Here is a 15,000-nt window from a genome sequence, read left to right on the forward strand (position 1 = left end):
CCGGGGGGCTCAGCCCGAACGAGCGGCGTGGGGCCATCCTCACGTGGGCCCCCCACCCGCGGGAGGATCCATATGGGGCCGGTGCAGAGGGATCTGGGCGGCAGTCGATGGCGGGGGCCTCGACGACCAGATCTCTGGACAGAGGAGCCAGTTGAGGCTCGAACACCTGTTCTGATGTCTCCTGGACGTGTCCCTCAGGAGGTGTTCATGTCCCACCGGGAGGAGGCCCCGGGGAAGACCCAGGACACACTGGAGGGACGATGTCTCTGGACTGGACTGGGAACACCTCAGGTCCCACTGGAGGAGCTGGAGGAAGTGTCTGGGGTGAGGGAAGTCTGGGAGTCTCTGTTCAGACTGATGCTCCGAGACCCGACCCCAGAGAAGAAGAAGAACATGGAGGATGGAAGTGCAGCAACATCAGGCCCCATGTCCTGAGGAGCTGCTGTCTTCAGAATGTCATTCAGGTGTTTGTGTGTCATGTGTTGTGTGTCGTGTGTCATGTGTTGTGTGTCGTGTGTCATGTGTTGTGTGTCATGTGTCGTGTGTCATGTGTTGTGTGTCATGTGTTGTGTGTCATGTGTCGTGTGTCATGTGTCGTCTTTAAGTGCAGTTTTGTTTTATTCATGTTCATTCCTGAGGAAAGCTGCTCACAAACATCATAAGTGTAAATCAGTTATTTTTCTCGTTGTGCGTCCGCGGCACATCGGAGGTTTTGACTGAATTGTGTGTGAAAAAGTTGGAGTTCGGGTCACATGTGTGTCAGGGTGTTTGGGTTCATGACAGAAGCAGAAACAGAAACAGAACTCAGGTCGGTTCTGTGAGGATCAGTCTGGTGACCTGAACACGACCTGAACACGACCTGAACACGACCTGAACACGTCCTGAACACGTCCTGAACACGACCAGAACACCACCAGAACACGACCTGGACACGACCTGAACACGACCTGAACACGACCTGAACACAACCTGAACACCACCAGAACACGACCTGAACACGACCTGAACACGACCTGAACACCACCAGAACACGACCTGAACACGACCTGGACACGACCTGAACACGACCAGAACACGACCTGGACACGACCAGAACACGACCAGAACACGACCTGAACACGACCTGAACGCCACCAGAACACGACCTGAACACGACTAGAACACCACCTGAACACCACCAGAACACCACCAGAACACGACCTGAACACGACCTGAACACAACCAGAACACAACCTGAACACGACCTGAACACGACCAGAACACGACCTGAACACAACCTGAACACGACCAGAACACGACCTGGGCACGACCTGGACACGACCAGAACACGACCTGGATACGACCTGAACACGACCTGAACACCACCAGAACACGACCTGAACACGACCTGAACACCACCAGAACACGACCTGAACACAACCTGAACACAACCTGAACACGACCTGAACACGACCTGAACACGACCTGGACACGACCTGAACACGACCAGAACACGACCTGAACACGACCAGAACACGACCAGAACACCACCTGAACACCACCTGAACACCACCTGAACATGACCTGAACACGACCAGAACACGACCAGAACACCACCTGAACACGACCTGAACACCACCTGAACATGACCTGAACACGACCAGAACACGACCTAAACACGTTACAGGTCGTGTTCAGGTCGTGTTCAGATCATGATGACAATAAAGTCGTTGTGTTGTTCCTGTCGCACTCAGAGTTGGACTTGTGTTTGTTTGTTTCTTTCTTTTTTTCTGAGTCTGTTACATCTACAAAACTCCAAATGCTCTGTTCCACCTTGTGATGTCATCAAGTGAACAGCTCCTTTTCTCTTTAGTTCAGTCGAGGTCAAAACTCCAGGTCTGAAATGATCCAAACGATTCTCGTGAAGGTGTGTGGAGTTTAAAAACACAATGGAGCACTTCCTGTACTAGAGGTCTAAACCAGGTCTAAACCAGGACTAAACCAGGTCTAAACCAGGACTAAACCAGGACTAAACCAGGTCTAAACCAGGACTAAACCAGGTCTAAACCAGGACTAAACCAGGACTAAACCAGGTCTAAACAAGGACTAAACCAGGACTAAACCAGGTCTAAACCAGGTCTACACCAGGTCCACCCTGTGATGTCATGAAGTGTTTTTTTGTTTTAAAGAGAGATTGAAGAGGTTTTTTAGAGGTTGGAAACTCCAGGACTGATCCAGGTCTGTGTGACGAGGATGTTTTTTTAATCTGAAGATATTTGTGTTTCCTCGTGCGGCTGAGTGAACGAGTGTGTGTGTGTGTCTGTCTGTGTGTGTATGTGTGTGTGTCTGTCTGTGTGTGTGTGTGTCTGTGTGTGTGTGTCTGTGTGTGTATGTGTGTGTGTCTGTCTGTGTGTGTGTCTGTGCGTGTGTGTGTGTCTGTGTGTGTCTATGTGTATGTGTGTCTGTGTGTGTGTGTGTGTGTGTGTGTGTGTGTGTGTCTGTGTGTGTGTGTCTGTGTGTGTGTCTGTGTGTGTGTGTCTGTGTGTCTGTGTGTGTGTGTCTGTGTGTGTGTCTGTGTGTGTGTGTGTGTGTGTGTCTGTCTGTCTGTGTGTCTGTGTGTGTGTGTCTGTGTGTGTGTGTCTGTGTGTGTGTGTCTGTGTGTGTGTCTGTGTGTCTGTGTGTGTGTGTCTGTGTGTGTGTGTCTGTGTGTGTGTCTGTGTGTGTGTGTCTGTGTGTGTGTGTGTCTGTGTGTGTGTGTGTCTGTGTGTGTGTGTGTCTGTGTGTGTGTGTCTGTGTGTGTGTGTGTGTGCTGTGTGTGTGTGTCTGTGTGTGTGTGTGTGTGTCTGTGTGTGTGTGTCTGTGTGTGTGTCTGTGTGTGTGTGTGTGTCTGTGTGTGTGTCTGTGTGTGTGTGTGCGTGTGTGTGTGTGTGTGTGTGTGTCTGTGTGTGCGTGTGCTGTTGTATCACAGATATTAATATTTTATTATTAATGTGAGTCAGAGTGAAAGAGGAAGAACCTCGTCACATGACCAGAGCCAGACGCCACCAAACACACCACCACACGACAGCCCCGACACATGACACGGTGACTAACAGGGACCAGAGCACACTGTATGTGCACACGACAGCCCCGACACATGACACGGTGACTAACAGGGACCAGAGCACACTGTATGTGCACACGACAGGCCCGACACATGACAGGGTGACTAACAGGGACCAGAGCACACTGTATGTGCACACGACAGCCCCGACACATGACAGGGTGACTAACAGGGACCAGAGCACACTGTATGTGCACACGACAGCCCCGACACATGACAGGGTGACTAACAGGGACCAGAGCACACTGTATGTGCACACGACAGCCCCGACACATGACACGGTGACTAACAGAGACCAGAGCACACTGTATGTGCACACGACAGCCCCGACACATGACAGGGTGACTAACAGGGACCAGAGCACACTGTATGTGCACACGACAGCCCCGACACATTGAGTAGAACAGATGTGTGATGTTCTACGTGTGATTCTTGAATTCGTTTGTCAGATTTCCATCTTTTTGACGAGTTTAAAACATAAACAGATCTCGTGTGCAGTACCTGAGTCGTCCTCTGTGCGGCGCCGCCTGCTCTTGAAGCTGACCGCACCTGCAACAGAGCCCCACAAACGGACGTAGGGATTATCTGATCTGTGCTAATGAAGGTTTTTATTATCAAATAAAACATAATAATATAAAAGTAAAAGTACAAGTCAAAATAAAATCTAAAAATCAAATGTAAAGTGTCACCTGACTCCGCCTCCTGAGCTTCTCGTGTTCGGCCACACGGAGGCGCACGTTCTCCTGAAACACACACAGCTTCTGTTCCCTCGTCCTCCTCCGCTCCTCCTGCAGCCGCTCGGTCACACACGCCTGCTCCTGGGGACGCCAAAACACAGAGCTGACACGTAACTCTCCTGGATCACACACACTGAGCCCTGTGAGCTTTAACCCACATTCTAATGTTTTAATGTTTTAATGTTTTAACGTTTTAATGTTCTAATGTTTTAATGTAACTTGTTTGTTTCTTCATTCTGAGTCTGTTCCACCTTGTGATGTCATCAAGTGGTCGTTTCCTTTTCCCTTTAGTTCAGTCGAGATCGGCGACTCCAGGACTGAAATGTTCCAGATGATTCTAGTGAAGGTGAAGTGTGGAGTTTAAAAACACGGTGGAGCACTTCCTGTACGACCACATGATGACATCACGAGGTGGAGCAGAGTGTGTTTAGGTCGGTTTAAACGGGTTTTAAAGACGGACGTGTTTCTGTTTTGTCTGGAATGTTCCACAGTGCAGCTTTAAACCTTTCTGTCTCCATGGAGACCAAACCAAACCAGGTTCCAGGTCAGATCTGTGGAGAGGCGACGCCGCTCACACTCACAATGTCTGTTATATACATATATAAAGTACTCAGTATATAAAGTACTCAGTATATAAAGTACTCAGTATATAAAGTACTCAGTATATAAAGTACACAGTATATGAAGTACTCAGTATATAAAGTACTCAGTATATAAAGTACTCAGTATATAAAGTACACAGTATATGAAGTACTCAGTATATAAAGTACTCAGTATATAAAGTACTCAGTATATAAAGTACTCAGTATATAAAGTACTCAGTATATAAAGTACTCAGTATATAAAGTACAGAAGTACTCAGTATATAAAGTACTCAGTATATAAAGTATATAAGTACAGTATACAGTATATAAAGTACTCAGTATATAAAGTACACAGTATATAAAGTACTCAGTATATAAAGTACTCAGTATATAAAGTACACAGTATATAAAGTACTCAGTATATAAAGTACTCAGTATATAAAGTACACAGTATATAAAGTACTCAGTATATAAAGTACTCAGTATATACTCAGTATATAAAGTACACAGTACTCAGTATATAAAGTACTCAGTATATAAAGTACTCAGTATATAAAGTACTCAGTATATAAAGTACACAGTATATAAAGCAGTATATAAAGTACTATATAACAGTATATAAAGTACTCAGTATATGTACACAGTATATAAAGTACACAGTATACTCAGTATATAAAGTACTCAGTATATAAAGTACACAGTATATCACAGTATATAAACTCAGTATATAAAGTACTCAGTATATAAAGTACTCAGTATATAAAGTACTCAGTATACAGTATATAAAGTAAGTACTCAGTATATAAAGTACTCAGTATATAAAGTACTCAGTATATGAAGTCTCAGTATATAAAGTATAGTATATAAAGTACTCAGTATATAAAGTACACAGTCAGTATATAAAGTACTCAGTATATAAAGTACTCACAGTATATGAAGTACTCAGTATATAAAGTACTATATAAACAGTATATAAAGTACACAGTATATAAACAGTATATAAAGTACTCAGTATATAAAGTACACAGTATATAAAGTACTCAGTATATAAAGTACTATAGTACTAGTACACAGTATATGTACTCAGTATATAAAGTACTCAGTATATAAAGTACACAGTATATAAAGTACTCAGTATATAAAGTACTCAGTATATAAAGTACACAGTATATAAAGTACACAGTATATAAAGTACTTTATACTCACAGTTGGGTGTGTCCACAGTTCTGTGCCGCTCTCGACCCAGGCCCCGACCGCCACAGCCGCCAGGTTCCTCTGTGCCAACACCCGACTCCCCGGGGCCCCTCTGCCCGGCCCCTCTCCCCGGGACCCTCCCCCGGGGCCCCTCTCCGGGACCCCTCCGCCCGGGGCCCCCGCCGGGGCCCTCCGCCCGGGCCCCCTCTCCCGGGGCCCTCGGGGCCCCTCCGGGCCCCTCCGCCCGGGGCCCTCTCTCCCCGGGGCCCCTCTCCCCGGGACCCCTCTGCCGGACACTGTGGTCTTTCTGTTTGTCCAGGACATCACGAACCTGCTCAGGGCCCCACGAAGTGACCAACACCAGGGACAGAGTCAGAGTCAGAGTCAGAGTGTTGCTCAGCTCACAGTCTGCTTCTTTCTTCAGGGACCTGCAGTGGGACCTGGGACCTGCAGTGGGACCTGGGACCTGCAGTGGGACCTGGGACCTGCAGTGGGACCTGGGACCTGCAGTGGGACCTGGGACCTGCAGTGGGACCTGGGACCTGGGGACCTGCAGTGGGACCTGGGAATCTGCTGGAAAAACATTTTAAATCTTTATTGTTCAGGATCAGAGAAAAAGACACTGGGACATTTCTGTACAAACTACTGAGACACATCAGGGGTTTTGTGTAAATCTGTGGGGACAAAGACTCAGGACCGGGACTGTCCGGGACACAGGGACAGGAACCGGGGACGAGACCGGGCACGGGGACGGGACACGGGGACGGGACACGGGACGACACGGGGACGACGGGACGGGACGGGGAGACACGGGGACGAGACACGGGGACGGACACGGGGACGGGACCGGGACTGTCCCAGGACACCTGGACACGTCTGGACTTAAACCAAAACCAAATGTGTAAAGTTTTGCTGGAGTTTTAAATCACAGAGACCGAGAGAAACATTTTTACATCTTTCGTCTTTAAAAAAAAAAAAAAAAAAAAAAAAAAACATTTCCTCACCGTGCACGTGGCAAAACACGGAAAAAACCCGGATCTAAACCCGGACCGTCCACAGACCGAGACCAGAGGCGCGCGGGTCAGTGTGTGTGCTCCGGGTCCGGGTCAGTGTGTGTGCTCCGGGTCCAGGTCAGTGTGTGTGCTCCGGGTCCGGGCGCGGGTCAGTGTGTGTGCACCGGGTCCGGGTCAGTGTGTGTGCCCCGGGTCCGGGTCAGTTGCTCCGGGTCCGGGCGCGGGTCCTGGTTCCCGCTCAGGCTCCCGCCGCGGCTCCGGAGGCTCAACTGCACAAAAACCTGGATTAAAGTGTTCCACGGTGTTCCACGGTGTTCCACGCTGTTCCACGCTGTTCTGCACCTAAAGTCGAGTCAAAATACAACAACAAAACGTCTCTTTTTAAATAAATCTCGTTTTTAAAGTTTCCTCAGCGCGGACCGTGTTTGGATCGGGACTCTAAATCCTGGGCATCTCGTCCGAGGGCGGGACTTAGTTCTACCGTAACCAGGGCAACACATTTAAATTCACCCGGAAACAAAACAAAACAGATTTCTCACATATATTTATTTATATGATTTAGATATAAAATTGTACCAAAACTTATGCCAAACAACAAAACCAAATATATATATATATATATTATCATTAATATTAGTATTAATATTAATATTATTATTATCAGTATTAGTAGTAGTATTTGTTATTTGTTATTATTATTATTATTATTTTATTTAATTTAAATGTTTTGTTATTATTAACTCTGTTTCAGTTCACACTCCTGGTCGGCTGGTGTCGCTGTCGCGGTGTTGATCCTTTAGTTTTTTTGCCCAGAAGAAGCCGCGTGCACTTCCTATTTACAACTTTTTTTTTCTGTAATACAACGTGAGACAAAGACCAGAACCAGGACCAGGACCAAGACCAGAACCAGACAGAACCAGGACCAGGACCAGCTGAGCTCTCGTCTCTTTTGCAGGCGCTGAATCGGAACCGTGATGTCGGACTCGGAGTCGGACTCGGAGTGTTCGGGCTTCGGGGAGCAGAGGAGCAACGAGATCGTGAGTCAGAACCACAACACGGAACCAGAACACAGAACCAGAACCACAACACGGAACCAGAACACAGAACCAGAACCACAACACAGAACCACAACACACACTATACACACACAAACACAATACCGCCCACTGTAATGCGTGGATGAGGCCGTGAGTGCGTATGCGTGAGAGTGTGTGTGTGTGTGTATTGTGTGTGTGTGCGTGAGAGTGTGTGTGTGTGTATTGTGTGTGTGTGTGTGTATAGTGTGTGTATGTGTGTGTGTGTGTGTGTGTATAGTGTGTGTGGTGGGTCCAGTTCAGTCTGTGGGTGTGACCGTGGACAAAACCCAGTGTCAGATTCCACTGAGGTGAGTCATCTTCCTCTTTGTGACTGTGTGACTTGTGACTTGTTGTGTGTGTGTTTGTCCTCAGTGCTTTTCTGGACCATAACTTTGCCATCGTGAACCCGCAGACTCCAGTGTGTGTGTGTGTGTGTGTGTGTGTGTTTGGCTCCACTGCGTCTTTGCAAAATAAAAAAACGCACCTGGCACAGAGGCCTCTAAACCCCTGACCCTTTAGCCCTTTAACCCTTTAACCCTTTAACCCTTACATACTGTTTATTTCTTTAGCTTTCACAGTCTGGTCCAGGTCAAATTTGGCCCGGACCAAGAATTCCCTCACAGTAAGTGTCTGTACCAAATAAATAAATAGTCGGGCTGGGTATCGTTAAGAAGTTGCCGATACGATACATACTTCGATACTGTGCACTTTCAGTTAAATATGCATATTTCAAATCGATTCGATACAGTTCATTTAAAAAATAAAGGCTAAATGATGGCTGTGATATTAAATGTTTTTGTTGAACCACGTCTTGTGCAAAGTTCATATAAAACACAAACATTTAAATCATCAAAAACAGTGAAAATGTCAAATGTGTCACGTAAACGAGTTTCCTTCCACTAAACAAACAGAAAACACTAGTGCTGTAACAAAATAAAACCAAAAAAAAAAACTCTTGGTGATATATCGATACACCAGCCCATAATATCGATACTGTATCATCACATTAAACAGTACGATATTTCGATATTTTTGCACAGCTCTAATAAATAGACTGTCCCACATGAATAAATATGTGTAATATATAAATTAGGGATGGGCAGGATTAATCGATAATTGATCATTAAGAATTTCATTGATTCCGTTGATTTTAATGGACAAACAATGTATGTGTGTGTGTCGTGACCAAACAGGTGTGTACATGTGTCTCTGCATCAGAAGGAGCGAGACACAAACAGTGGGTCAGTCTGTAACGAACCGAAGCACAAATGTGGATTTAACCAGGATTTGTAGAAGAAATTCCACACTTTCCGTTGCGTTGGGACAAGTGTGAGTCCATGTGCACAGTGGATAAAGCAGCACATATGTTTCTGTGTCCAGTGGGAAAAAGTTTTTCCAGGTGAGAGTCGCTCAATGTGGATGACGAGGCCCCGCCCCCCTCCCCCCGTACGCTGTCCTGGTTTTGACAAACACAAATCTGGTCACACTGACCTGTATTCACCTGAGTCATGTCTTTTAATCCAACACAAGTTGAACCAACAGAAGTTAATTTAATCCAACAGAAGTAGAATTAAGAAAATTTCATCAAATGCCCATCCCTAATTCACACTATAATATTCGATGAAATTTTCTTAATCGATCGTCGGAAGAATTAACGATCAATTATCGATTAATCATGAACGTTTTTATATTAAAATGATCATCATTATTATTACTATCTGCACTAATCTGCATCAATAAATTCAGCTTCACGACATATAAACATAACGACTCTAGATCCACATCAGCTGTTTGACATTATAATGTGTTTAATTCAGTTTTGTTCAAATCTCACAGAAACAAAACTTAAAACCACATCACTAATTTACATAAACTAAGTGAAGATAAAACTCCAGCTCTTGTGTCGCTGATGTGGTTCAACTTGTGTTGGAATTAAAAGACATGACTCAGGTGAATACAGGTCAGTGTGACCAGATTTGTGTTTGTCAAAACCAGGACAGCGTACGGGGGGAGGGGGGCGGGGCCTCGTCATCCACATTGAGCGACTCTCACCTGGAAAAACTTTTTCCCACTGGACACAGAAACATATGTGCTGCTTTATCCACTGTGCACATGGACTCACACTTGTCCCAACGCAACGGAAAGTGTGGAATTTCTTCTACAAATCCTGGTTAAATCCACATTTGTGCTTCGGTTCGTTACAGACTGACCCACTGTTTGTGTCTCGCTCCTTCTGATGCAGAGACACATGTACACACCTGTTTGGTCACGACACACACACATACATTCAGTTTGTCCATTAAAATCAACGGAATCAATGAAATTCTTAATGATCAATTATCGATTAATTGACTAATCCTGCCCATCCCTAGTGTGAATGTAGAGCTGTGTCTCTCACTGTAGGAGCATGACACACTCACCTGTTTGTGTTTGTGTCTGTGTGTGTGTGTATGTGTGTGTATGTGTGTGTGTGTGTGTGTGTGTGTGTGTGTATGTGTGTGTGTGTGTGTGTGTGTGTGTGTGTGTGTATGTGTGTGTGTGATGTGTGTGTGTGTGTGTGTGTGTGTGTGTGTGTGTGTGTGTGTGTGTGTGTTGCGTGTGTGTGTATGTGTGTATGTGTGTATGTGTGTGTGTATGTGTGTATGTGTGTGTGTGTGTACTGGGATCAGATTTCTCAGGAGGATAAAAAGGTGGCAGGGCATCTGATGAAGATCTGTGCTTTCTGGCTCCCGATTCTGCTGCATCCGGACGAGTCCAGCACCGTGTCCTGCTGGGCCGCGCAAGTGGGACTCGTCGAGCCCAAGTACAGACCACAANAGTACTCAGTATATAAAGTACACAGTCAGTATATAAAGTACAGTATCAGTATATAAGTACTATATATAGTAATAGTATATAAAGTACACACAGTATATAAAGTACTCAGTATATAAAGTACTCAGTATATAAGTATATATAAGTACTCAGTATATAAGTACACAGTATATAGTAAGTATAGTATATAAGTAGTATATAAGTACACAGTATATAAGTACTATATGTAAGTACTCAGTATATAAAGTACTCAGTATATAAAGTACACAGTATATGAAGTACACAGTATATGAAGTACTCAGTATATAAAGTACTCAGTATATAAAGTACACAGTATATAAAGTACTCAGTATATAAGTAGTACTCAGTATATGTACTCAGTATATACACAGTATATAAAGTACTCAGTATATAAAGTACAGTACAGTATATAAAGTATACAGTATATAAGTACTCAGTATATAAGTACTCAGTATATAAAGTAGTATAGTACTCAGTATATAAAGTAAGTATATAAAGTACTCAGTATATAAGTACACAGTAGTATATAAAGTACTCAGTATATAAAGTACTCAGTATATAAGTACTACAGTATATGTACTCAGTACTCAGTATATAAAGTACACAGTATATAAAGTACAGTATACTCAGTATATAAAGTACTCAGTATATAAGTACAGTATAGTACTATAAAGTACACAGTATATAAAGTACAGTATATGAAGTACTCAGTATATGAACTCAGTATATAAAGTACTCATACTCAGTATATAAAGTACAGTATCAGTATATAAAGTACTCATATGTATATAAGTACACAGTATATGAAGTACTCAGTATATAGTAAGTACTCAGTATATAAAGTACTCAGTATATAAAGTACTCAGTATATATAAAGTATATAAAGTACACACAGTATATAAAGTACTCAGTATATAAAGTACTCAGTATATACACAGTATATAAGTACTCAGTATATAAAGTACTCAGTATATAAAGTACTCAGTATATAAAGTACACAGTATATAAAGTACACAGTATATAAAGTACTCAGTATATCAGTATGGTATATAAGTGTGTCCACAGTTCTGTGCCGCTCTCGACCCAGGCCCCGACCCCACAGCCGCCAGGTTCCTCTGTGCCAACACCCGACTCCCCGGGGCCCCTCCCCCGGGGCCCCTCTCCCTCCCGGGGGACCCCTCTCGGGGCCCCTCCGCCGGGGGCCCCTCCGCCCGGGGCCCCTCTCCCCGGGGCCCCTCTCCCGGGTCCCCGGGACCCCTCTGCCGGACACTGTGGTCTTTCTGTTTGTCCAGGACATCACGAACCTGCTCAGGGCCCCACGAAGTGACCAACACCAGGGACAGAGTCAGAGTCAGAGTCAGAGTGTTGCTCAGCTCACAGTCTGCTTCTTTCTTCAGGGACCTGCACTGGGAGTGGGACCTGGGACCTGCAGTGGGACCTGGGACCTGCAGTGGGACCTGGGACCTGGGACCTGCAGTGGGACCTGGGACCTGGGACCTGCAGTGGGACCTGCAGTGGGACCTGGGAATCTGCTGGAAAAACATTTTAAATCTTTATTGTTCAGGATCAGAGAAAAAGACACTGGGACATTTCTGTACAAACTACTGAGACACATCAGGGGTTTTGTGTAAATCTGTGGGGACAAAGACTCAGGACCGGGACTGTCCGGGACACAGGGACAGGAACCGGGGACGAGACCGGGGCACGGGGACGGGACACGGGGACGGGACACGGGGACGAGACACGGGGACGAGACACGGGGACGGGACACGGGGACGGGACCGGGACTGTCCCAGGACACCTGGACACGTCTGGACTTAAACCAAAACCAAATGTGTAAAGTTTTGCTGGAGTTTTAAATCACAGAGACCGAGAGAAACATTTTTACATCTTTCGTCTTTTAAAAAAAAAAAAAAAAAAAAAAAAAAACATTTCCTCACCGTGCACGTGGCAAAACACGGAAAAAACCCGGATCTAAACCCGGACCGTCCACAGACCGAGACCAGAGGCGCGCGGGGTCAGTGTGTGTGCTCCGGGTCCGGGTCAGTGTGTGTGCTCCGGGTCCAGGTCAGTGTGTGTGCTCCGGGTCCGGGCGCGGGTCAGTGTGTGTGCACCGGGTCCGGGTCAGTGTGTGTGCCCCGGGTCCGGGTCAGTTGCTCCGGGTCCGGGCGCGGGTCCTGGTTCCCGCTCAGGCTCCCGCCGCGGCTCCGGAGGCTCAACTGCACAAAAACCTGGATTAAAGTGTTCCACGGTGTTCCACGCTGTTCCACGCTGTTCTGCACCTAAAGTCGAGTCAAAATACGACAACAAAACGTCTCTTTTTAAATAAATCTCGTTTTTAAAGTTTCCTCAGCGCGGACCGTGTTTGGATCGGGACTCTAAATCCTGGGCATCTCGTCCGGGGGCGGGACTTAGTTCTACCGTAACCAGGGCAACACATTTAAATTCACCCGGAAACAAAACAAAACAGATTTCTCACATATATTTATTTATATGATTTAGATATAAAATTGTACCAAAACTTATGCCAAACAACAAAACCAAATATATATATATATATTATCATTAATATTAGTATTAATATTAATATTATTATTATCAGTATTAGTAGTAGTATTTGTTATTTGTTATTATTATTATTATTATTTTATTTAATTTAAATGTTTTGTTATTATTAACTCTGTTTCAGTTCACACTCCTGGTCGGCTGGTGTCGCTGTCGCGGTGTTGATCCTTTAGTTTTTTTGCCCAGAAGAAGCCGCGTGCACTTCCTATTTACAACTTTTTTTTTCTGTAATACAACGTGAGACAAAGACCAGAACCAGGACCAGGACCAGAACCAGGACCAAGACCAGAACCAGGACCAGGACCAGCTGAGCTCTCGTCTCTTTTGCAGGCGCTGAATCGGAACCGTGATGTCGGACTCGGAGTCGGACTCGGAGTGTTCGGGCTTCGGGGAGCAGAGGAGCAACGAGATCGTGAGTCAGAACCACAACACGGAACCAGAACACAGAACCAGAACCACAACACGGAACCAGAACACAGAACCACAACACACACTATACACACACAAACACAATACCGCCCACTGTAATGCGTGGATGAGGCCGTGAGTGCGTATGCGTGAGAGTGTGTGTGTGTGTGTTGTGTGTGTGTGTGTGTGTATATTGTGTGTGTATGTGTGTGTGTATAGTGTGTGTGTATGTGTATGTGCGTGTATAGTGTGTGTGTGTGTGTATAGTGTGTGTGTGAATGTGTGTAAGTAAGTAAGTAAGTCTTTATTTATATAGCGCTTTCACAGACATTTTCTGTCCCCAAAGACGCTTTACACAGCATTATTCAGCACTATTCATTCAGCATTCATTCATACAGCATTATTCATTCACTCTAAACCCTGATGATGGTAAGCTACTATTGTAGCCACAGCTGCCCTGGGGCTCACTGACAGAGGCGCGGCTGCCATGCCACTCGGCGCCATCGGTCCCTCCGACCACCACCAGCACTCACACACACACACCACTTTCATACTAGGCAATGTGGGTGAAGTGTCTTGCCTAAGGACACAATGATTGAATTGATTGTATTTAACTGACCATGACTATCAACTGTTTATGGAGACCTATGTAGCATGTTTTGGGTTGATGGGGGAAACCGGAGCACCCGGAGGAAACCCATCCAGACACGGGGAGAAACATGCAAACTCCACACAGAAAGGCCTGGGCGACCCGGGGATCGAACCCAGAACCTTCTTGCTGTGAGGCATGAGTGCTAGCCACTCAGCCACCGTGCCGCCATATGTGTGTATAGTGTGTGTGTGCGTGAGAGTGTGTGTGTGTGTATTGTGTGTGTGTGCGTGTATATTGTGTGTGTGTATAGTGTGTGTGTATGTGTGTGTATAGTGTGTGTGTGCGTGGGTCCAGTTCAGTCTGTGGGTGTGACCGTGGACAAACCCAGTGTCAGATTCCACTGAGGTGAGTCATCTTCCTCTTTGTGACTTTGTGACTTTGTGACTTGTTTGTGTTTTGTCCTCAGGCTTTTCTGGACCATAACTTTGCCATCGTGAACCCGCAGACTCCAGGTGTGTGTGTGTGTGTGTGTGTGTGTGTGTGTTTGGCTCCACTGCGTCTTTGCAAAATAAAAAAACGCACCTGGCACAGAGGCCTCTAAACCCCTGACCCTTTAGCCCTTTAACCCTTTAACCCTTTAACCCTTACATACTGTTTATTTCTTTAGCTTTCACAGTCTGGTCCAGGTCAAATTTGGCCCGGACCAAGAATTCCCTCACAGTAAGTGTCTGTACCAAATAAATAAATAGTCGGGCTGGGTATCGTTAAGAAGTTGCCGATACGATACATACTTCGATACTGTGCACTTTCAGTTAAATATGCATATTTCAAATCGATTCGATACAGTTCATTTAAAAAATAAAGGCTAAATGATGGCTGTGATATTAAATGTTTTTGTTGAACCACGTCTTGTG

The 15,000-nt window shown here is 45.3% G+C and overlaps 2 protein-coding genes across 7 annotated transcripts in view; one reads left to right on the forward strand and one right to left on the reverse strand.

Annotated features, from left to right (window-relative positions):
- Positions 1–5,709, reverse strand: part of ccdc15 (coiled-coil domain containing 15) — a 14,884-nt gene extending 9,175 nt beyond the window's left edge. The window contains exons 1-3 of the mRNA XM_055149003.1: positions 5,610–5,709; positions 3,772–3,900; positions 3,584–3,631 (exon numbers count right to left, since the gene is read on the reverse strand). The gene's annotated coding sequence lies outside the window, so the exon portion shown is untranslated. The remainder of the gene's footprint in view (positions 1–3,583; positions 3,632–3,771; positions 3,901–5,609) is intronic.
- Positions 5,710–7,569: 1,860 nt separating this feature from the next.
- The window catches only part of ttc3 (tetratricopeptide repeat domain 3), a 53,130-nt gene continuing 45,699 nt past the window's right edge, over positions 7,570–15,000 (forward strand). For 5 of the 6 annotated variants that reach the window (XR_008631594.1, XM_055148957.1, XM_055148955.1 and 2 more), the window contains exons 1-2: positions 13,258–13,498; positions 14,553–14,598. Coding sequence is in view for 5 of the 6 variants with exons in the window: in XM_055148957.1 (XP_055004932.1) it covers positions 13,436–13,498; positions 14,553–14,598 (109 nt within the window). In the remaining variant the exon portion in view is untranslated. Of the gene's footprint in view, positions 7,648–13,257; positions 13,499–14,552; positions 14,599–15,000 lie in introns of those variants that run through there. The other variant, XM_055148956.1, reaches the window with a different exon arrangement.

Source organism: Boleophthalmus pectinirostris, unplaced genomic scaffold (genome assembly GCF_026225935.1).
Source record: "Boleophthalmus pectinirostris isolate CB_2022bp ecotype Guang Dong unplaced genomic scaffold, ASM2622593v1 HiC_scaffold_12, whole genome shotgun sequence".
Classification (NCBI taxonomy): Eukaryota; Metazoa; Chordata; class Actinopteri; order Gobiiformes; family Gobiidae; genus Boleophthalmus; species Boleophthalmus pectinirostris.